The sequence below is a fragment of the Catharus ustulatus genome, chromosome 22 (genome assembly GCF_009819885.2).
Source record: "Catharus ustulatus isolate bCatUst1 chromosome 22, bCatUst1.pri.v2, whole genome shotgun sequence".
Taxonomy (NCBI): Eukaryota; Metazoa; Chordata; class Aves; order Passeriformes; family Turdidae; genus Catharus; species Catharus ustulatus.
This window is the reverse complement of record NC_046242.1, coordinates 2,751,783-2,775,334: the sequence shown is the minus strand read 5'-3', so window position 1 is coordinate 2,775,334 and position 23,552 is coordinate 2,751,783. Positions and strand designations below refer to the sequence as shown.

Below are 23,552 nucleotides of genomic sequence, written 5' to 3'. Positions count from 1 at the left end.
CAGATTTGTCACCCGGAGTGCAGCAAGGCAATGATAACTGCACATTCCAGAAACTCAATTATTTATTATTTCAGCCTTGCCAAGCCTGGGTGAATCTCACACATCAGACACCCCAACTACCAATTTTATTATTTACACATTTTAGCAAACAAAGGAATTAGTGTCGCCACCAGTCCCACAGTCCACTTGTTAATTAGTATTCTATCTTCTGTTGGTTAATGATTTGCTTCTGGTGCTAATTAGTGCCACACTGAGTCTCTTCTTTGGGGCCAGTGGGTTTCTTGGTCACAGAATTACCAGAATTACCTTTAATCCTTTTTTACCTTTTACCCACTTGGAGCTGAGTTGGGTTTATGTTTCTGTATCTTGGGAGTTTTGCCAGATGTCCCATAAATTCTGCATTTTTTTGTGTCCACTACCAGAGGGTATCTTTATTTTCCACAGTTTTGTTAACCTGCCCCTAGGTCTGAGATTGTTGAAGCATGTCCAGCCCTAAACTTTTAAAATCCTAATAAGTAATTTATCCCTTAGAGCTTGTTGGCTGATGTTTCAAAGATTGAATCTCGTCTCTTGTTGATTAGGCTTGAAAGTATAAAAAGATCAAACATCCAAGAAATTTTTCTCTCTTAAGTAAGAGGTTTTGGTGAAGCAGGTTTGTTTATCAATATTTTATTATTTTCCATACATGTACAATTGTTTTGTTCAATATTGTGTAACACCTAATGTAACACAATATAACGCTTAGGCGACCTATGGAAAGAAAATATTACTCAGATTTATGACAGAATTCGAGATCGTTTCTTGTCCCTTAAATCTTAAAACATGTGGCAAGATATTTTCTTTCTAATCAGGGTCACTCCATCAGGACATTCATGTGTGGACTCAAGGGTCAAGTTTTGTCACGAAATACATCTGAGCAGCCTGGTCTGGTGAGAGTTTTTTCCGAGGTCTTTCCAACCTTTCGCATTTTGAAATTTTGTGATTTTTGTGATTTTTTTGTGATATTTTCCGGACGATTCCGTGACTCCGAGGGGCCGTGAGGGCCTGAGGGGAGCGGGGGGCGTGGCCTAATGAGGAGGCGGGAACACGCGGGGGCGTGGCCTAATGAGGAGGCGGGACTATGCGGGGGCGGGGCCTAACGAGGAGGCGGGAATAGACGGGGCGTGGCTTAATGAAGAGGCGGGAACATTGTAGGCGTGGCTTAACCAGGAGGCGGGAATTGGGGCGGGGCGCGCATGCGCGGGGGCGCGCGTGTCGACGGCGGGGGCGCGCGGGGTTTTCCCGCGGGGTTTTCCCGCGCGGTTTTCCCGCCAGGCGCGCACGTGGGCGGGGCCCAGGTGAGCCAGGTGAGCCCCGGGGGCCGCCATGGACGGGCCCGCCCTGCCCATCCGCCGCTGCCGCCGCCAGCTGGTGGAGGCCGTGCGGGAGCGGCCCTTCCTCATCGTCACCGGCGAGACGGGCAGCGGCAAAAGCACGCAGCTGCCCAGGTACCTCTACGAGGCAGGTAAAGGAACCTCCCCATCCGCGGGCTGCGGAGGTGGGGCGCAAACACCGATAAACTCCCTGAGTTTAGAGTCCCTCTGTCCCCTCAGGGGTGACGCAGCTGCGGGCTGGGCTGTGGTCAGAGGTGTGGCTTGATTAAACACTGTGAATAAAAACCCCAAACTGTGACCGTGTGTACATGATGTAGGTTTGTGTTATAAAGTGACCCGGAGCAGCACAGCTCAGTTTGTCCCACAATCACTGGGAGTGTTCAGCCTGGTGATGTTAGAGCCCCTCGAGGAGTTTGGAGTGACAGGACACAGGGAATGGATTCCCACTGCAGAGAGCAGGGTTAGGTGGGCTGTTGGGAAGGGATTGTGCCTGAGGATGGGATTGCCCAGAGAATATTCCCCATCCCTGCAAGTGTCCAAGGCTGGACAAGACTTGGATCAAGCTGAGCTAGTGGCAGGTGTCCCAAGAGGGGGTGGGATGAGATGATCTTTGTTATAAGTGCATGACATTTTGTTGGCTTTTCGCAACTATTGGGATAAATGCTATATGTATAATGTTAAAATAGCTTTGTTAAAATAGCTTTTCTGTATGAATATAAGTTTTTTCCAATAGCAAAAGTTAAACATAAGTTTTTTAGAGATAGTCTGCTTAAACTACCTGCTTAGTTGAAATAACAGCTGTAAATGTGTGATGGAGACCCTGCTGCTGACACAATTATCAACACTGGCTGCAAAAAGCCAAGACCACCACCCAAATTAAACAATAATAAGAGGAAAATTAAAACCACAAACCAAGAAACATGCATGCTCTAAAAAGGCAGACCCAAAGAGTGGCCATGCTACTGAAAAAAAATTAAACTAGTTAGACTATACATAAAGAACTATAAATACGCAAGAAGTTGATTTATTGTAAAACCTATTTCAAGAAACATTCCTGGCCATTTTAACCCTTTCCTATTTCTATTAAACCTTTTAAATTTCACCAAAACGTGTTTTTCACATCATGAATGACCCTTTTGTGTCCCCCAGGGCTGGCAGAGCACGGAGCCATCGGGGTGACGCAGCCGCGGCGCGTGGCCACCGTGTCGGTGGCACAGAGGGTGGCCCAGGAGATGGGCTCGGAGCTGGGGGCTCTCGTGGGGTACCAGGTCCGCTTCGACGACTGCACCTCTGAGGTGGGGCCTGCAATCACATTGGTGGCTTTTTTTTGCAGCTGTTGTGATTATAACAGCCTTTATTGTGTGTGTAATGGTAAAATAGGTGTTCTGTGTAAGTGGGTTTTGTTCTTCTAATAGCAAAAATTAAACGTACATTTTTTTAAAAATAGTATGCTTCAACTACCCACTTAATTTAAATATCAACCTGTAAACATGTAATAAAAACCCTACAGCTAACACAACAATTATCAACACTCACCAACTACAAAAAGCCAAAACATTGCTGGCTTTTTTTGCAGCTGTTGTGATAAATGCTGTATGTGTAATGGTTCTGTATAAGTTTTTTCTCCTTCTAATAGCAAAAATTAAAAGTAAATTTTTTTAAAATAGTATGCTTAAACTACCCACTTAGTTAAAATAGCAACCTGTGAATATGTAATAAAAACCCTACAGCTAACATGAAGTTTTTTAAAAATAGTGTGCTTCAACTACCCACTTAGATAAAATAGCAACCTGTGAATGTGTAATAAAAACCCTACAGCTAACACAACAATTATCAACACTCACCAACTACAAAAAGCCAAAACCTTATTGGCTTTTTTTGCAGCTGTTGTGATAAATGTTGTGTGTGTAATGGTGAAATAGGTGTTCTGTATAAGTGGGTTTTTTCTTCTAATAGCAAAAATTTAAAGTAAATTTTTTTAAAAAAAATAGTATGCTTAAAGTACCCACTTAGTTAAAATAGCAACTTGTGAATGTGTAATAAAAATCCTGCAGCTAACACAACAATTATCAACACTCACCAATTACAAAAAGCCAAAACCACCACCTAAATTAAAAGTAATTAAAGAAAATTAAAACACATACTCTAAAAAACCAAACTCAAAAAATAACCATACTAAATAGTTCCCAAAAATTTTTAACTATACATAAAAAATTGTAAATATACAACAAGTTAATATATTCTAAAGTATATTTTAAAAAGTTTTCCTGAAACAACCATATACTCTTAGGAAGTTGTCAAACACTCAACCATTTTAACCCTTTACTTTATATATATATATATATGTGTATATATCCTATTTTTATAAAACCTTTTAAATTTTACCAAAACAGTACAACGTATTTTTCACACTGAGGGGTCACTGAGGCTGGGCTGGGCTGCCTCAGAGCTTTGGGAATTTTCTGTCCCAGCTCCTTGTGTGCTGTGATTTGTTTTTGGGGAAGTTTTTTGGGTACCTTGCGGGTGAAACGCTGCCAGGCTGTGCTGTGTGAGCAGCTGGACGAGCTGTGATCTGTGTAGAAAAGTTTGATTTGAGCTGAAAGGCCAGGCTGGCAGCTGAGTGTGCAATGGCCCTTGCAGGACACTGCCATCAGGTACATGACTGATGGGTGCCTGCTGAGACAGATCCTCACTGACCCCCTGCTCAGCAAGTACAGCGTCATCATCCTGGATGAAGCCCACGAGAGGAGCCTGAGCACTGTGAGTGTCACCTTGTGGCTGATTTTTGGGTCACTATTTCTCCTTTTCTGTGCTCTGTTTGTACTTTCCTTTCACTTCAGCATCATCCCCAGGAGTTGTGGCTTTCTGGCTGGTTTTCCATGCATGTGCTTTATCCTTTTGCTGCTTTGTTTAGTCAGTGCTGCATAAATTGAAAATAAGAAATGGGGTTTTTTGTGCTTGTTGCATTTAAATGCAGTTAAAACTTTGCTGGCTGTTGAATACTCCCCCAAAATTTCCAAGAGTTTGAATCCAGAACACAAAACTTTCTAGAATACTAATTTAAAAAAACAAACCAACACAAAATACACAAATAAAAGCCAAAACCCCTCTCTTGCCCTAAGCCCAGTGTTTTTTAGGGTGTGTATCTGACTGTACAAAGAGATTATGGATTTTGGGTCCATGGAAGCATCTAGACCTGAGTCCCAAAAACTTTGAAAGGTCACCCTGACCCTTCTGTGGCCAGCAAAGGGACATTGAAGTCACTGAGACCTCAGGAGATTGTGTCAGACAAGCTCCTGCTGCAGCAAACAACCTCCCAGTCCAGCTGGGAAAAAGGAAAATTTCCTGAATCCCAGTTTGCCCTCTGCCATCTGAGGGTATTGCAAATAACTGAGCTGAAGTGGTGGAAGGAGCAGGTTTGTAATTCAGAGCAGCACAGAGTAAAATAAATTTGCTAAGGTTGTGGTAATAAATAAAAACAAAGAAGGGTGCACACACAGGGGACACAGGCTGGAAAATGGGATGAAAAATGGGTTTGAGGTAACTCACAAATGACTTGACCAAGAGAATATAAAAATGAAAAATAAAGGAGTTTTAAGTTATGCTGCTGCTGAGAAGGGCTGGTTAAAAATTTCATTAAACTCTAGCAACCAAAATGTCCAGGGCAAATGAATATTTTCTTTAGAGTGCTTAGACCTGGAATTTGTGATTTTCACTGTATCAATGGGATAAAATCATCCAACTTCCCATTTTGTCAGGCTCCTCTAACAAAACCAGGCTATTAACACCAGCTGTTTCTGTTTTTTTCTGCTAGGACATTTTATTTGGTTTGCTGAAGAAATTGTTCCTGCAGAAGCAGCCAGAAGGCAGGAGGACAGAGATGAAGGTGGTGGTGATGTCAGCCACCCTGGAGGTGGAAAAGCTCTCTGAGTTCTTTGGGCACTGCTCAGTGCTGAACATTCCAGGGAGGAGTTACCCTGTCAAGGAGATATTCTGCAACCTGCTGAGCCCCAGGGATGTGGGCAGCTCTGCCTATGTCACAGAGGTTTGGCTTGGTTTGTTTTCTCTCTGGTTTTGGGGTGATTTTTTTTGGGGGGAGGTCACAAGAATGAGCTGCTGTGTTGTGTTCTCAGCATCTCTGCAGGAAATAAGGGAGGATCCCTTGGTGTGGTGAGTCCTATAAAGATTTAAATAAGATTTCAACATTTTTTTTGGCTTATTTGTTGTTTGTTCCAGGCTGTGAAGGTCGCCCTGGATGTTCACCTAAATGAACCAGAAGGTGACATCCTGGTTTTCCTCACAGGTGAGAATTTCCTTGGATACTCCAGGTGAATCCTGGCATTGCTGGTAAAGCAGAAAAGCTTCCAAAGCCAGTTTGATTTCTCCCAGAGCAGTGAGAAGGGAAAGGTGCAGGTTGATGCACAAAGTCCTGTGAAATTCTTGTTTTCAGAGCATTTTAGGAATAACCAGATTGACTCTGTGTTGTCTGCATGGTTTAGTTTGTTGTTAATTCGTGGAGGAAGAATTATTTTAGCTGTAAAATCCTACATCAATGCATGGACCAGGCCCTTGAATATCTTTTAGGGAAAATCCTTGGTGAGAGGCCCTGTGGAAAGTCTGGATGTCACCTAAACCTCCCTCATTAATTCCTTATTTTAATGATAAATTAATGTGCAGCAGCTCTGCATATTAACCAAACAACCTTTTTAAAAGATGCTGCAAACCAGGAAGGCAGAGTTGCAGCTAATTAAATGCTCTTGTGTGTCTTTTAGGCCAGAATGAGATAGAAAGAGCTTGTGATTTGCTTTTCAAGAAAGCAGAATCCATCGATTACCGGTACGAGGTGCACGACCGGGCAGTGGAGGGGCTCCTCATCCTGCCCCTCTATGGCTCCATGTCCACAGGTCAGAGCTCCAAATGTCACTGCAGCACATCAATCCTCACTGGAAGGATTGTTACAAACATCATCCTGGTCAGATTTTCTGTCTGGGTTGGGGAAAGGGTGTTAATTAACCCCTTAGTTACAGTGCTGTGGTGCTTTGGGATGGGTGTTTTTTTTTTTTTTCTTTTTTTTTTTTGTGGTCATCATAAACTAAATCAGATTTCAGCCTTCTGGAAATGATTCAGGATCCTAAGTTAGGAAGGGGATATTGAGTAACTGACAGTCCAGATGACCTCACTTTTAAAATTTTTTTTAAATTTTTTTTCTGTCATTTTAGATCAACAGAAAAGGATATTTCTGCCAGCTCCCAGAGGCATCAGGAAATGTGTGATCTCCACAAACATTGCTGCAACATCTCTGACCATTGAAGGAGTCAGGTATTGATTTCTGTCCCTCATAAAAAGCTGTAACAGAGGGAATAACCCAGAAAGGTCTGGGTATGGAAAAACACATTTATTCTACTACAATTTGGGTGTGTAGTAAGAAAACCTTGATATTATTATAGTCTTAGGGGCGGCCAATATTTTTGAACTTAATTTGAAATCAAATCTGATAAATAAGCAGGATCTAGGTAGAATAAATGTGATTTTTTGGATGAAATCCATGTCAGTTACCTCTATTTTTTTACCTCTCTGGGGTTTTTTTTTTCAGATATGTGGTGGACAGTGGCTTTGTGAAGCAGTTGAATCACAATCCCCGAGTTGGTTTGGACATCCTGGAGGTTGTTCCCATCTCCAAGTAAGTTCAAAATGTCACTTGCTGCTTCTGGGAGCAATAATGCTCTGTGTTGGTTGCTCTTTAAAAATATAAATAAAAGGATAGGCAGCAACATGGAAGCCCCATGATTTAAAACCACCCAAGAAAAATGTGATTCAGGATATACAACTTCCTAAAAGTTACAGATATTAAGGAGGAATTGGCTGAATACAACAGCTTAAAAAAAAATCTTCCATGCACAGAAATTCTTCTTTATTCCTTGCACAGCTGGATTTTTCAATTGGTGTGCAGGAATAACACTTCCATCCACAAAGAGAAAAAATTCCTGTGCTTCCTTAGGTGTGTCAGGAAAATTAATCTACAAACACCCCAGGTTTATGTCTAAAAAGGAGACAGAGGAGTCCCTTTTGCTTTGTTGGAATAAAGGGAGAGGCCAGGGGGCATCCCTTGGGATCTCTCAGATTTTTGGAGGATTCAGCCTTCTTTTTTATCCCAATTTTCCTTTCTCTTTCCCCATTGCTGAGGTAGTTGAGACTTCCCAAATACCTGAGATTCCCTCTAATGTACAACCATCCCTTTTAATTTGAATTCTTACAGAATTCATAATTTTCCCCCCATTGTTTCTTTCATTTTTCAATACCCAGCAAACCTGCAGCTTGTTTGTAAAGACAAACTCAGAATTCCTCTCAGGTGCTACCAGAAGGGATGAGAAATGTTAATTTTTAACATTTTTTGGGGATCAGGAGCGAAGCCAAGCAGCGAGCCGGGCGCGCCGGGCGCACCTCGGCAGGGAAGAGCTTTGGGCTGTTCAGCAGGGAGTTCTGGGAGCAGTGCATGCCTGAGCACACCGTGCCAGAGATCAGGAGGAGCAGCCTCACCTCGGTCATCCTCACCCTGAAATGCCTCTGCGTGCACGATGTCATCAGGTGAGTCCTGCAGGGATCGGCCAGGCTCAGCCTTAGCCAGCCTGCACCGCAATTCCTGCAATTCCTGCAATTCCTGCAGCTCCCCCTGCAATTCCTGCTGCTCCCCCTGCAATTCCTGCAGCTCCCCCTGCAATTCCTGCTGCTCCACTGCAATTCCTGCAGCTCCCCCTGCAATTCCAACTTTGTTCCTGCTCCCACTGCAATTCTGCAGCTCTCACTGCAATTCCTGCTGCTGTAATTCCAGCTTTGCTGCTCCCACTGCAATTCCTGCGGCTCCCACTGCAGTTCCTGCAGCTCCCCCTGCAATTCCTGCAGCTCCCACTGCAATTCCAGCTTTGTTCCTGCTCCCACTGCAATTCCTGCAGCTCCCACTGCAATTCCAGCTTTGCTGCTCCCACTGCAATTCCTGCAGCTCCTCACTGCAATTCCTGCTGCTCCCACTGCAATTCCAGCTTTGCTGCTCCCCCCTGCAATTCCTGCTGCTCCCCCTGCAATTCCTGCTGCTGTAATTCCAGCTTTGCTGCTCCCACTGCAATTCCTCTGCTTCCCCCTGCAATTCCTGCTTTGCTGCTCCCACTGCAATTCCAGCTTTACTGCTCCCCACTGCAATTCCTGCTGCTCCCACTGCAATTCCTGCTCTGCTGCTCCCACTGCAATTCCTGCTGAAAATTATTTTTGTATTAATGAAAAATTAACAAATCACTTCATTTTTAACCCCAGATTTCCCTATTTGGACCCCCCTGAAGAAAGACACATTTTGGAAGCTCTGAAGGAACTTTACCAGTGTGGTGCCATTGACAGGTAAAACCAAAGGGAATTTTAAATTTTAAATCTAAATTTTAAGCTGGTGCTTTGTGTAGTCACGACAAGAATTTAAAATCTAAATCTTAAGCTGGTGTTTTGTGTAGTCACTACAAGAATTTTAAATCTAAAGTTCAAGCTGATGATTTTAGTCACTACAAGAATTTAAAATCTAAAGCTTAAGCTGGTGTTTTATGTAGTCCCTACAAAAAATTAAAGTCTAAATTTTAAGCTGGTGTTTTGTTTAGTCACTACAGAAATTTCAAATCTCAAGTTTAAGCTGGTGTTTTGTTTAGTCACTACAAGAATGTCAAGTTTAAATCTTAAGCTGGTGTTTTGTGTGGTCATTACAAAAATTTTAAATCTCAAGTTTAAGCTGGTGCTTTGTGTAGTCACTACAGAAATTTCAAGTCTAAGGCTTAAGCTGAGTTTTATGAGGACTAAAGGACTTTCCCTCCCCAGCAGCAGAATGTGTTTCCTTATTTAACTTCCAGGAAGTTTTCTGGGGTTTAATATACTGGCTCCAGAACCAGGGCTAGAGCCCAGTTTGGGGCTTGGGAGATGCAGATCAGGTTCTCCACATTGTCCTGGAGCTCCTAAGTGAGCTGAGCCAAGTTTGCTCAGCTCTGGAATTCCTGAGGGCAGATCCCAGAGCTCCAGACAGGAAGGGAGATTTTATCCTAAACTTCCAGGAATTCTTCTTGTAAATAAATTTTTAAAAAGCTGCCATGGAGCAGACACAAGCAGGCTGGAGAAATGTGGATTATTTTATTGCTAAGGACACTTCTCCATGTCACTCACATTTCAACATCATTTCATTGAATTTGCTAATTATATATATGTATATATTTATTTTTTTTTCCTGGTTAAGGAGAGGCCATGTGACCAGACTGGGAGAATTCCTGGTGCAGTTTCCCCTCCCTCCCAACCTGTCCTGTGCTGTGATAAAAGCTGCTTCCCTGGACTGTGAGGATCTCCTGCTTCCCATTGCAGCCATGCTGTCCGTGGAAAACGTCTTCATCCGTCCAGGTGGGGACTCCCCTTCCCAAAAAATAAAAAAAAACCTTTCCCAGCTTTCCATGGTCCTGGAGTCAGGGCACTCTGCATGCCAGGAATTGGAGAGCAGCAGTTCCAGGGAATTCAGAGCAGCAGGGATTGGGTTGTGTTTGTCCCAAGGAAAGCAGTGTGTGCCTGAGAGAGGTCAGGAGGGGAAATCTCTCTGACAGAAGGGAAGAGGCAAAAATAAAGGAGGGGAAAAAAAACCCAGTAGAAAACCAAAATGCACCACAGCAAATGCTGGTCTGAGTGCAGACAGCAGGGTCTGATTGGTTTTGGCAAATGGGGCATCAGCTCTGGATTGTCTCTGCTGTTCAATAACTGTTTAACCAAATGGGTTGTTGGGTTTCTGTGAGAGGCTTGGCTTGGCCTGGTGGTTTTCTAAGTGGACAGTGTAATTTTGCTGTGGTTCCAGGACAGTTTCAGTAGAGCACAGTTCCACCAGAGCTGAGCTCAGACTCTGAGCTGAGTCTGTCCCCTGCTGCTGCCCACCCCCAGCTGTGGCACACATCTGCACCTTTGTGGGGGGACCTTTGTCCTGCCTGGCTCTGCTCCAGTTCTCTCTGTGCTCCCTTGGCTGAGCTGTTGGAGCAGCAGCCACAGCCCTGCTGCCAGCCCTGATAAACCTGGAGTGTGCCCTGAGCTCCTTCCCAGCCCCACAAATGTCCCTTTGCTTTCCCATCCTCTGTGCCCTTGGTTTTTGCCTGTCACCCTCCAGGAGCTCTGTGCACACATCCCCATCCTGCAGGCATTTTTTCCAATTCCAGATGTGTGGGATGAGGCCTCCCTGCTTCATCCTTTTTGCTTTTAGTACCCACAAAGTTCTGACAGCCCCTACAGCAGCAGCAGTTCCAGTGGCCTTTGCTGGAGAGAATTAGATTGTGCTGGAGAGAAATCCTTTGGGTGTTTAAAACCTGAAATAACACTTTGGAAATGCCCAGTGCATTTGATGAAGGTGAATTCCCACTAATCCACTCACAGATCCACTGGTTTCTATCTTTATTTATTTTAAGATCTGCATTACTGTGGCAGCAGGACAAAGCTGAGTTCAGTAGATAAGAGGGTGCTGTGGTGGGCTGGGTTCAACAGTCTTGTTTTTCCTCTCACTTGATCCCTGTGAGCTGTTTCTTTATTCCTTTATCTTTCCATGGCAGCCTCTGGATGGATTGTGAGTGAGAGCTGCTTTCTGTGAAGCTGGAATTCTTCATCCCTGGTGCTGACTGATGAGATTAATCATAGATTTAATAACATCTGCATGCTTTGTTCAGCAGTAGTGGAAGGAAGAGCTGTAAATTCAGCTGTAGAAGGAGAGACAAATGTAAAAATAACAGGAATGGAGGCCAGGCTGCCAGACACACACAAACAGAAAATTATGATTAATAAAAATGCCTTTAAGTGAGATATAACTTATTTCTCAGGTGATCCTCAGAAGCAAAAGGAGGCTGAGCTTCAACACCAGGAACTTGCCTCACAAGTGGGAGGATGCAATGACTTTGCAACCCTCTTAAATATTTTTGAACAGTGCAAAGCAAGGTATGAAATTCTGATTTTGCATTGCTCATAAATCCCAGTTTTTAGATGTGCTGCAGGTACACATCTGTACTCATTCCTAATTTCAGATTTATTCCTTTTTGTGAGCTGTAATTTCCATCCAGACACTTTTTATTTAACCCAACAAATATCTGCCTGTGTAGGTTGTTGCCTTTATATGACCATAACAATAAAATAGAGGCAAGTTTCTTTGCAAGCAGCTTACAAAGGGCTTCTTTATAATTCAAATATTCCTGTTCTCAGCAAGTCTCCTTCAGCCTGGTGCCAGCAATACTGGATCCATTGGAGAGCTGTGAAATCTGCTTTTAGTGTGGAAAGACAGCTGAGGGAAATAGTCACTAAACTGAAACAGGTAAAAAAATAGAATTTCTGGGAATGTTTGAGCTGTATAATCTTGGATTTAAGAGATGTAGAGGATGCTGAGGCTTTGCCAGGTGGCTGCTGCCTTTCTCCAGTAGAAATTAAATCACTTAAAGATTTTTGTAGAGCACCAGTCAGGTACAGTGGTGGTAAAGGGCAGCAAGGAGAGTTTTTCTCCTTTTCTCATGGTTTCTGTACAGAGAGAACCCCAGAGTTTAAAATCCATGGAATGGAGGAGGTTTAACTGCTTTTTCTTGAAGAAAGACCCTGATGCATGTGGCTTTTTCTTTTCCCAGCTGCCAGACTTCCCTAAAGAGACATTTGAAGGCTCCAGGACTGAAATCCTGAGAAGGTGCCTGTGTGCAGGATACTTCATCAACGTTGCCAGGAGGTGAGGGATGAAGTTTGGAGAACTGAATGGGAAAGAAATTCTGCAAATTACTCAAAAGTGTGGTTGTATGTTGGTAGAAGTAGCAAAGCAGTAACTGCAGGTGAAGGAGATGTTTCTGCAAGGGGCTGGATTTTGACTGGCTTCACTATTCCAAGGGTGCCAGCAGCTTCCCAGGAATTTTTCTGTCTGTGACATGAGCTCAGCAGCTGATGAGTGGTTCCAGACACTCAGCTAAAGGGCTTGGAAATCTCAAATTACCACAGCTTTGAAAGGCTTCACTCCCAAACCCTGTTGTTACTGTGGTGTTTCACCTGCAGTGCTGCTGTGGTAAATTAGATAAATTGTTTAAAGGGTTTTTTACAGCTTAACTCTGGAAGCACCTTCTCCTGGGTAGATATTTGAGATCTTTCTTCTGTGCTGCTGCTGATTTGTTTAGTTCAATGTTGCTGTCTAATCACAGCAAAGTGTGTTTTGTTTTGTTGTTGTTGGGGGATTTTTAATTCTTTTTATTTCAGATTTTTTTTTTATTATTTCTTTTTTCAGATCTGCAGCCAGGACATTCTGCACCATGGATGGACATGGCAGCATCGTCTACATCCACCCTTCATCCACAGTGAGTCCCCAAAGCCTGCTGGTAGAGCAGAAAAGCATCTCTAAAAGGAGTCAGGGGCAAGTCCTTAAACTCTCCCTGGTGTTTGCTTTGTGCTCTGCAGCAGAGTTCATTTTGAGAGTGGGGAAGAGCCTCACTTCTTCAGCCTTGGGAAATGTTTGGTTTATGATGTGATGTGATCCAGGCTGGGCTTTTTCTCTGGCTTTTTGAGCAATTTCAAATCTGAAAAATTCAGGATAACACCCCTTCACCTGTGCTCTGCTGCAGAGGTCATTTTGAGAGTGGGGAAGAGCCTCACTTCTTCAGCCTTGGGAAGTTTTTGGTTTATGATGTGATGTGACACAGGCTGGGCTTCGGCTCTTTGGGCAATTTCAAATCTGAAAATTCAGATTCAGTGTTACACCCCCCTCCCACTTAAACCCCTGACATTCTACATGAGATGGGGTTTTGAAAACCAAACCAGCTGTGAGAAAACCTTTGAATTTTTCAGCTCTACAACCAGGAGACCCTGCTGGAGTGGATCATCTTCCACGACGTGGTGGTGACCTCCAAGATCTACGTGCGCACCGTGTGCCCCGTGCGCTACGAGTGGGTGCAGGACCTGCTGCCCAGGCTGCACCAGCTGGATGCCCATGAGCTGAGCAGTGTGGCCAGGGAAGAGGTCACTGAGGAGGAAATAACCAAGTGGGAGCAGAGGGAGGAGCTGAAAAGGCAGTGTGGTAAGCACAGTGCTCATCCTTCCCTGTCTGTGTGGTTTTTGTTGGTTGTTTTATCCCCTGTGTGTTTATTGTGCCACACTCTGGGTTAGAAAGTGTTAATTTATTTGGTTGTTTGATTCTCCTCACAGCTCTGCAATCCTTATTTTCTGTCCCAGCAGTGTGAATTGTGGTGTTGGCTTGCTGCTTCTTGCCATGCTCCCCCTTTTTGGTTTCTTAGGGCAGAGCTTGAACAGAGTTGAATAAAAGCATTTTGAGGTTATTTCAATTTGTGAAGGGTATTTAGAAAGAATTCTGCCCTGGGAGAAGTCCTAAGAGCTGTGGGGCAGTGGAATAAAAATTCCAAAAGCTCACCCAGCAATAGACACAGAAGAAAAATTCTCATATTCTGGTGAGAATTCATTCATTCATGCTGACAATGAGTTTAATGCCATATGTTTAAATAGTCAGTTTTAATTAGAGCTGGTGCCTGCTAACTGATCTGGCTGCTTCACATTCTTGGGATTCTCCTGTCAGCAGGTTCCTAAAGCAGCCAAGTATTCAAAGGGCCTCTTTACTCCTGAGCTGACCCTTCCAAAACATTGATTTATTGTACTGTAAATGCAGATTCTCTTCCATTTCCTTAACAAAGGAAAAAATGCAGATTTGTGCTCAGAGCAGAATCTTTCTGCCCTGCATTATTTTATAAACCACCACTTTAAACATGAATTTCATTTGGTTATAAATAATGCAGGAGAGCCTCATCAGTTTATCTGAAGGAAATGTTCTGTGTGTCCCCCTTCACATTATGACTTCATTGCCAATTAATTGGAGATTAATATTGAACTTACACATGTATTTCTAGGACCTTCATGAAAATAGGTGGCTGAATAGCTGACAAGGCATAATAATCAGAAATATTTTAACAATGGATGTTGATTAAAGCTCCTTATCATAGAACCTGGTGCCCAGGCTGCAGTAGCTGCTTCACCCTCACAGATTTTAAGCTCTCAGAGCCTTTGATTTTTTTTTTTTGTTATTTTAGACTGAAAATATTTTCTGCTTCTTTTCTGTGAGAAGCAGTCCCAAGGTCTCAGTGCTGTGAGGAAATGTGCATTTCTGATGGTGGCTGATCTGCAATATTGACTTTTCCCACTCCCTTATCTGCATGTTTTCCTCTCCCTTCCTCCTCCTCCGGAAATTTTTTAAAGATAGTTTATTCTGATGTTTTTTCCTGTCCTGTCCTGCCTAAACCTGAGTTTGGGATGTGCAATTCAGAGAAGAAATGGGTGTGTGGAGCACAGGCTGCATATTCTCTGCTACAATAAAAAACAAGATTCAAGAATGAGATGAGCCCAGCTGCAAATATTGACATGGGAGCTAAGGCATGAATTTATTTGGAATTTTTTTTCCCTCCCTGCTGTGGTGCAGTCTGTCCTCTCTGGAAGTCATTCAAATGGCTGCCTGAAAAACAAAAAAAAAAGAGATTTTGTTGGGGTTTTTTTTGGTATTTAACAAATAGGAGGATTTGTAATGCTGGAGGCAGGGAGAGTTTGACACACAGAGTTTATTTTTTTTCTCTCTTTTCCCCCCAGAAGGAGTCACAGACAGCTCTGCAAGGAAGATGGAGAGGAGGAATGATGAGCAATCCATCCAGGACGCCCGAGCTCGCTACCTGCAGAGGAAACAGCAGAGAGCTCAGGGTTTGAGCAGCCCAGAGAAGGACATGGGGTAACTCTGGTGGCAGCTCTGCAGGCACTTGGTGCAGCTCTGGGGGTGTTTGCAAAACGCCAAAGGACTGACAGGAGAGCAGGGAAACTTCTGCTGTGTGGTCAGAGAACAAGCACAACCTTCCTCTGCTGCAGCCAAGTTTTGAGCTGTGTTGCTGCAGTGGCAACAATTTTGTGGCCTCAGCTGTGGCTGAAGCCCTGATACCAAGTGTGGTGCCAATTCTCTGGCATGTATTTGACTTGGAGAGGTCTCAGTGCCGTTATAAATGAAATTTTTTTTAAAGGTTGGTTGGGGTTTATTTTTGTAAGGAGTGGAACTGTGTTTTTTACCCATTTTATTCTGTCTGATGGTGGTCATGCAGTCTTCATGCTCAGGAAAATGTGCAGGAAGGGCACTTTGAATGGATTAAATCCAAAGGGACATTTCCCACCTGCATTCTGTGTTGTTCCTGCCCCTGCTGGGCTGCACCAGGTACACACAAGGAAATAAAAAGTATTTTTCCTGAGCATCTGAAAGAGCAAGGAGCTGTGGTGCTTTGTCATCACCAAGTTTGCTTCCTTCTCAATAAAGAAATTCTGTTTTATCACCATAATAATCCTAAAATGCTCCAGGGCTCGAGTGAGGAGTTTATGTAAGAATTTCCAAATAATTGGAAGAACTTGCTGTGATTTTCCCTGCCTCAGCTGTGTGCTCTGTGTCACCCTGGGCACTGGTTCAAGTGGTATTGTAGCCTGAATAAAACATTCACCATTCCACCTCTGCCTCACCTCCAGCATTCCAGCCCTGCCCAGCATCCCAAAGCCTCCAAAAGCTTGGGAGTTTTATTTTAATATCACAATATTATTGCTCATAAAGAAAGTGCTGGGTCTGGTAATTGTTCTTCTTCCTGTGATTGATGGGAAAGGGTTTTTTGTTCTTTCAGGCTCTGCTTTGGAGCAGCAGCACTAGGGCTTGACTCATCCCCTGCTCTCAATTTTGCTGTTTAATTTGATTTATATTTGCAGTGTCACGGCCCCTCATGAGTCAAATGCCATCTGCACCACCCAGTGGGCCTGAAATGAGTACACAGAATGCCCACTGTTCCTTGGGGCTATAAATCACTGGGCACATCCTAACACTTTCTGAGGTTTTAATTTATTTATTTTTATTTTTTTTTTAACTTTCTTCATAGCAAGAAGCGAGGGACCCTCACTTCTCACCCTCCTCTCCCCTGTGTTCTCAGAGGTTTGGAGATGGGGAATTTTAAGATAAAGTAAAAATTATTAAAATTATATTTATATATATTTATATATATTTCAGCTATCCCAAGTGTGACAGCACACACAGCTCTGGGTAGAGCACTGGCAATGCTGCATCCATCCCAGAAAAAGAGTTAAGTTTTTACCTGCAGTTAAATGTAAGTTAATAAAACACAGAGGGGAACGTGGAGCTTCGTTAGTTTGCTGTACTCATTAACAGGGAGCATGGGAAGAGTCGTGGGAGCATCCCTGGGGGTGGGGACAGGGACAGTGGGGACAGGGACAGCAGGGGGAGAGGAATGCATCAGATCCTGGTGACAGGGACAGCCTTGTCCCCTCTGTGTCACCTCTGGGGCTGGGGCTCCATCACATCCCAAAGACAGGGACACCCTGGGAGAGGAGGTGGGATCCCGGTGACTGGGACACCCCTGTCCCCTCAGTGTCCCCAGTGGGGGGGGAAATTCCTCCTATGGTGGTGACAGGGACACCCCTGTCCCCTCAGTGTCCCCAAGGGGGGAAATCCCTCCTATCCCGGTGACAGGGACACCTCTGTCCCCTCAGGGGGATAGATTCCTCCTCTCCTGGTGACAGAGACATCCCTGGCCCCTCAGTGTCCTCAATGGGGGTGATCCCTCCCATCCCAGTGCCAGGGACACCCCTGTCCCCTCAGTGTCCCTCAGGGGGGGAAATCCCTCCTGTGCTGATGACAGGAACATCCCTGTCCCCTCAGTGTCCCCAGGGGGGGACATCCCTCTTATCCTGGTGATAGGGACACCCTCTGTCCCCTCAGGGGGGGAAATCCCTCCCCTCCTGGTAACAGGGATACCCGTGTCCCCTCAGTGTCCCTCAAGGGGGGAAATCCCTTCCGTCCTGGTGACAGGGACACCCCGCGGCGGGGGGAGGAGTGTCCATCGCATCCCGGTGACAGGGACAGCCCGGGGGGGATGGTCCCGGGGTGTCCCCCCGGTGTCCCCCCGGTGTCACCTTGCCCGGCCGCGCCGCCCCGCCCCACGTGACCGCGCGCGCGCGGGGCGGAAGTGACGCCGCGGCCCTCGGTCGCATGATGTGGCAAAAAAAAAAAAGGCCGGGGAAGGGAGGGAGGGAGTGATGCGTCCCCAAATAGTCCCTTCCGGCGGCGCATCACACCCGCCGCTCCCATTGGCGCCGCTCGCCGGGATCCCTCCGCGCGGCCGGCCGGCGGCGGCAGGTGCGGGTATCCTTCCGCGGCGGTATCCTTCCGCCGGCGGGGGCAGCTTCCGCACGGCCCCGCTCCGCCATCGCGGCCCCGCTCCGCCCGCACCGCTGAGCCCGGCCCGGCCCGGAGCGCCCCGCCGCCGCCATGGCCCAGATCCTGCCCATCCGCTTCCAGGAGCATCTCCAGGTGGGCGCGGGGGCGGGCGGGCCGCTGCCTCGCTCCGCCGGAGGAGCCGCCCGGGACGATGCCGGGGAAGCCGCGCCGGGCCTGCCCGCGGTGCCGCCGTGAGGGCCGGGCGCGCTCGGCGGGGTGCTGGCCCTGCCGGTGTCCGGCTTCTCGAAGGGCACGTCCCGGGAGGGGCCGGGCCGGGCATGCCGCCCTTGGCCGTGCCCCGGCGGGGTGGGCGAGGCTGGCGCGGTGCCCTGCGGGCCGGACCGGGCCGGGCCGGCGGGGCGCGGGTGGCTCCTCTGCGCTCCCCGCGGGGAAATCCCGGCCCGGCACGGGGGGGTGAGCTGGGCAGGTCTCCGTGTGCTGCTTCATTGTATTTATTTGAATGGCGTTAAAGGCTCTGTAGTTCTAAGGGCGGCATAAAGCGTTTTGCCGGTGTTCCTGCTGGTAATGTCACGTTCTGGGAGGAAAAGCTCGTGTTGCAGTGAAATGTGGGAGCTGCTGCGGCTCCCTGCAGTGCAGCTGTGGCAGTGCAGGTGCCCAGGTGCCAGCTCTGCTGTCCGCTGGCCTCTCCCCAGCCGCAGCTCTGGCTCTCATTGCACCAGAACCGCACGGTAATAGTTTATTTCCGAGGGATGGCCTTGAATTTCTCGGAGGTGACTTCCTGGAGGCGCTGGTGGCGCATCCCGAGCGGGCTGTGCCGGGGAATGCGGGGCTCCCTTCCCGGGTGCCTCCTGTCTGTGGGTGCAGCCGGAGCAGGGAGGGGTCTGGAGCGCTGATCCAGTTGTGCAATGGGCACTTCCTATCTGACAGGTCTGAAGGGCGAAGTGAATGAGCCACGCTGTTGCTAAGATCGGTTTCACTGCTGAGGAGCAGGTTTTGAGCAGAATTCGTGTAATAAAAGCTGTAGTGGCCGAGGTGTTTTGGCAGTCTGCTGCCTTGTGGTGCAGTGTCTGGGGTTAGTTTGTGTTGAGCTGGCTGGGGCTGTGGTGGGCACCCATCTAGGGATGGATTTGCATGAGTTACAGTGACTTTTTTCCCTAACTCAAAAGGAAACCAATTCATTTCTAGGCACCTTTTTAAAAGAACCATTGCAGAATGCTTATTTGAAGGTTGCAGATGTTGATAGTGTCTAAATAAACGCTGCTTTGGTGGTTGCTGTGGTGTGCGGCTGAGCACTGAATGATTTCACTCCAATACCAGTTTAAAGGCAGGCCAGAATTCACAGCTGAGGTGTCCCTGTAGTGAGCAGCACTGACAGGAGAATCTCAGGAGTTGGCCAAAGCTTCACCCCCAAGCCAGTGCCTTGTCCTGAGGAGGTTCTGTGCACTCAGGTAAACTCATCTCTCTGGGCAGCCCAACTCTCAGTCAGTATTGTGGCAGTGCACCTCTGATGCATTATTTAAGCCCCAAACCTTGCATGTGACCCACTGCCAGGTCTCTAATGACATGAGTACTGTTACATAATGAAACTCATCTGCTTCATGCCAGGAGTGCTGGGAGCTTTCAGGCCACTACTACAGTGGAACAGGACTGTTCTGCCTGCAGACTGATTTATCTGTTTATTTGGGGTTGAATTTGCATTTTTTCTGGCTGTTCTCAGTGTGGAGCACTGGCTGAACCAGTATCTTTTGCAGCTGCACACAGGGGCTGGTCCTTTCTCGGATGGGTGTGCACCCCTCTGAGCCTGGCTGCTCTTGCCCTAAATGCTGCAGTTGGCTGCAGCTACTGAACTTCCTCCTTTCACTTCATTGAAAAAAAAATTCAGAGGAGTTTGGATTCCAGGAGTTAATTGCTCATCTGCTGAAGTTCCTGACGTAAATTTTGAGAGTAGAAATGCTGATTTTGCAGTGTTTGTACTATCCAGCCTGCTCCTAGGAAATCCTCATGGCCTCAATAATACAATTTCTTGAACTGTACTTGACCCACATTGTCTAGGAAACTTGCTGTACAGGTGTTGTGCAACACTTGCAGGTTTGTAGTGATGCTTGAAAGATGAGGTACCTGACTGGAGCCTTAGCCATAAAAAGCAGGTGAAGGGTTTGAATGAGAAAGTTCTTGCAGGCTGTTATTGACTCAATCAATACACACAGTGTGATCCTAGTTCTCCACAGATTCATTATTAGAGGTTAAAAAAAGGTCGAGTACAAAGCTTGTCCTGATGTTCAGCTCAAGCCAGTCCATGCCCTGTTGCTGCTGGCAGCTTGGCTGTGTGATTTGGGAATGAAAAGGTAAAACCTTGCTCCTGAATGCCTCATCTCTTGGGGGCACAGTGCTTTGCACCCCAAAATTGGAGCTAATTTTACTTTGGACAAATAGTTAACTTGCTGGGGAGGAGGGAGCCCTCTGGGGAGTGTAAAACCAAAAAGTGTTGTCAGCTTTCAGGGTTTGTTTGTCAGAGTCCCATGACATGTTCTGCAATCTCAGCAGCCCCAGGTGTGCTGCCTGTTATCTGTGTGGTGTCTGCTGTACATCCCTGCTTTGCCACCAGAGAACATCAACAACAGGCTGTGCAGAAACTTCCCATGGGAATTTTCAAGGAGGAGCCTGATTCCTGTGCTGTCAAAACTCATAAAAAACTTTATATAGCTGCTGCTTTTTTTTTTTTTTTTTTTTTCTAAAGTGGCTATGAGGAAACAATGCACTGTGTATGCAGTGGGAGATCAGAGTTCAGTGTGTGGATTGCAAGTCTGGTTGCTCCTGTCCAGGCTTCAGGGATTGCTAAAATGTGCCTCTGTGTGTTTGAGGGTGAAAGTAGAACAGCTGCTCACTGTGGTGGGTCAGTGGAGCTTTTCTGAGGTGACAAGTTCTTGATGAGTGAGAAGGAACCAGACTAATTAGCAGGTGATGAACTGTGATTGCAGTTAATTTAACCACACTATCCTGAAATGATCATTGAACTTGGACCAGGCCCACTGCTGCACTGAGTTGAGGCATTAATAAATACTCTTCCAAATCTAAATATTTTTGCAAGGCAGTGTAGAGAAAACTGCCAGCTCAGGCTGTGCACTTGATACCAAGACAGAACTGCTTTTTTTACACTAGGAAAGAGGGGTTTGTATCTATTGTTCATTGATGGAGCAAACCTGAATGGCAGCTGTGCTGTTCTGGTGTGGTGGTGCTTGGATGGCTCTTGGAATCACAGCTGTGCCAGAGAATAAAACAGGACAGCCAAAGCATCATAGAATAAAACATACACATTCAATACTTGGCTTTAAAAATTACAAACAGCAAAATTCTTCCATGTATTGTGCTGACAGTGAGTTTAACACTAAATCTCTGCTGTAACAGCATTAGTTTGAAGCAGTTACATCCTTTGTTGATAATAAAAGTCAGGAATTAGAGGACTGCTGTGCCTAATGCTGTTTTGGTGGGATTCTTGCTCTCTGCTTCTTAGTGGAGCTGAATTCCTAAAGCCAGTGATTTTAGAGTATTCCTACAGAGGGAAAATATATAACAGAGACTTGAAATGTCTTGTGGAGAGAGAGATTGTGTGTATGTGTCAACTAATTGGATAGGAGCAATTAGTTAAGCAGTTTATGAGCTGTTCTGGGCATGTCCCTTGCAGCAGGCACTGAGGTGCAGGCCTTGGTGGCCGTGCTGATTTAGTGCTCCCTGCTGGGATTGGAGCCTCAGCCAGAGATAAGGAATGGGATTTGGTGGTTCTGAATTTCAGCAGGTACAGCCTCAGTGGTGGGACTGAAGCAGTCCTGGGGCTGCTGAGGGTGGGTGGTGCCTCAGCCTGCTGAGGGTGAGGCACAAAATAGGAAGGATATGGAAGCAGGAGAGTTCTTGAATGTTAGAGAGGTCCCTTATCTGTTGGAAACACGACTTCCTAGCCTGCCACAAGCTGTAACTCTTACCTTGCACTGGTGAATGTGAAGTGCTTTGCCATGCACTGGCTGTGGGGCTCTCAGAACTGCAGGCAGTAACTAAGAGAGCATCACAAACACAAATGGTTTTGTGTGACTTGGGTTTGCTTTTCAGAATTTTCATGTATGGAATTAAAAGAGCAGCTGAAGTGTAGCCTGGTGTCTGCCTTGGTCAGTCAAAGCCTAGGAAAGCATGGCTTGGGATAGAGCTAATAAGACTCATTGCACACTCAAGTGCATCTCAAACAAAAAAAAAAAAAGGGAATTTTGCAGTTTAGTGGTGTTTTCCAGAAAGGGAATTTTGCAGTTTAGTGGTGTTTTCCAGCTCTGTGATTTCTAGCAACATGTAGATAAGGAGTCTTGGGCAGGGCCTGAGCAGCTGCTTGTGGCCACAAGAGCAGTGGTTATATCCTGTTGAGTGTGTGAGTGGAGGTGAAATGTGTGCTCAGCACTTCCGTGCCCTTCCTCGTAGGCAAGGAGAAATTATCTGTCAGCTAAGCAGACTGTCACAAGAAAGGGAACATTACAGGAAGGGGTCAACAAAGAGACTCCTGTCAGCAGTTTTACCATTCAGTTTGATGTCCCATACATGTGACAACTTCTCTGGCTTAAGTTACCAAGAATGCACTTGAATTATCTTCCAGTGAAGAAATAATTCTGGTAATCAGACATTGCCTTGCTAGGTTACAATGACTCACATCTCTGCTGCTCAGATAAATGCCATTACAGAATTCCATGGCTCAGCAGAGCCTGCAAGTGGCTGAAGTATCTGGTCTTGGGTGAGATGAGTCCTTTGAGGCGACATCTCTGCTGAGCACAAGGGTTGCTGCTGTCCCTGACAATCTGTTCATGGTTCCACTCTACTGGAGCAGCTCTTTCACAGAACACTGTATTCCTAGCTGCTGTAACTGATCTTTCCAGCAAATGGTGGTGTAAGATAACTCAGACTGTAAATCAGTTGCCCAAGCACATCTAGCAAGTTCTGCTTTCATATCTGCTTAAAAGCCAAGGAAGTGGGTTTTGTAGTAAAATATAGCAGTGGCTGAAATTCCTTCTTTTTTTTGTTTATGAATCAGTGAAATGTAGTGCAGCATTAAATGTTTGAAGGTTTTCCCCTTTCTGTACTCCTTTAGTTGTAGTTCAACTCCTGAGTTTGTACATGGAATAGTATTGAAATTTTCAGAATAAAAACCTTCTGAGAAATATTTGCTGTCGTGTTTCCTAACATGTAATCTTCATCTCTGTTTGCTTTGCTTAGCTTTATAAACATGCCTGCCTCACTCAGCTGAACTTCAGCCTGTTTGGGCAGGAAAACAACCCCTATTCCATGGAGTGATCTCTGCTCAGGGGTTCTGTGCAGCCAGGAAATTCACTGTTGGCTTTACCAGCTGGGCAAGGAAGTGCCACTCTTGGCTGGTGACACTCTTGTGTAACCAAACACAGAGATTGGCACCATCAGAGTCAAATTCCTGAGCCTGGAGCAGATGTGGTTCCTACACTGGGTTTGGTGAGGTGCAAGATGGAATGCTGCCAGAAGGTATTTGTGTACGTAGAGACCTTGCTGATGGTTGTGCCTCCATCAGAAAACTTCTCCAGGCTTTCTTCAGAGCTCCTGTGCCAATCTTCTAAATCTTCACAAAGAATTACCTCACCTTTGATAACAGAAATGTAAAAAGTCTCCCAAATCCCACCTGGGGTCAGTGCCTCAGACCTGGCACTGGCAGATGGCACTTTGCTGGTGATTAAGGTAAATCTGTCTTGCAATGTCCAAGCACCTTTGATGTGCTGGTTTTGTCTAGACCTCCCTAAGAGGTCCTGCCATCTGCTTGGCCTTGCTGCTCCCATTTGTTCTGTCACAACCTTTGAGTGTAGTGCTGTGAGTTATTGCCAGGCAGAGTGCTTGGCTCTCTGCTGCTGCCCCCTCGA

The 23,552-nt window shown here is 45.9% G+C and overlaps 2 protein-coding genes across 7 annotated transcripts in view; both read left to right on the top strand.

The window, feature by feature from the left end:
- The first annotated feature begins 1,336 nt into the window (after positions 1-1,336).
- DHX40 (DEAH-box helicase 40) lies at positions 1,337-16,581 on the top strand. Of its 3 annotated transcripts, none has more exons than XM_033078481.2 (17): positions 1,337-1,504; positions 2,523-2,668; positions 4,014-4,133; positions 5,188-5,418; positions 5,610-5,676; positions 6,146-6,277; positions 6,593-6,692; positions 6,967-7,053; positions 7,776-7,958; positions 8,679-8,759; positions 9,631-9,788; positions 11,234-11,348; positions 11,610-11,718; positions 12,023-12,117; positions 12,661-12,730; positions 13,218-13,446; positions 15,021-16,581. In XM_033078481.2, the coding sequence occupies exons 1-17, from the start codon at positions 1,366-1,368 to the stop codon at positions 15,155-15,157; spliced, it is 2,199 nt and encodes a 732-aa protein (XP_032934372.1). In that variant the 5' UTR covers positions 1,337-1,365; the 3' UTR covers positions 15,158-16,581. The 3 variants fall into 3 exon arrangements, with proteins under 3 accessions (XP_032934372.1, XP_032934373.1, XP_032934371.1); XM_033078482.2 differs by having other exon boundaries at positions 1,338-1,487; positions 15,018-16,581; XM_033078480.2 differs by having other exon boundaries at positions 1,338-1,504; positions 15,018-16,581.
- Positions 16,582-17,675: 1,094 nt separating this feature from the next.
- Positions 17,676-23,552, top strand: part of CLTC (clathrin heavy chain) — a 29,089-nt gene continuing 23,212 nt past the window's right edge. For all 4 annotated transcript variants that reach the window (XM_033077987.2, XM_033077984.2, XM_033077985.2 and 1 more), the window contains exon 1: positions 17,676-17,772. In XM_033077987.2, coding sequence (XP_032933878.1) covers positions 17,731-17,772 — 42 coding nt within the window. In that variant the 5' untranslated portion in view covers positions 17,676-17,730. The remainder of the gene's footprint in view (positions 17,773-23,552) is intronic.

Bases quoted from the DNA above. Each gene is read 5' to 3' on its own strand.
- DHX40 (XM_033078480.2), top strand. From the start codon at position 1,366: ATGGACGGGCCCGCCCTGCCCATCCGCCGCTGCCGCCGCCAGCTGGTG. The intron at 11,349-11,609 runs GTATGAAATTCT...TCCTGTTCTCAG, and splicing joins TTTGAACAGTGCAAAGCAAG to CAAGTCTCCTTCAGCCTGGT. The intron at 12,118-12,660 runs GTGAGGGATGAA...TTCTTTTTTCAG, and splicing joins TTCATCAACGTTGCCAGGAG to ATCTGCAGCCAGGACATTCT.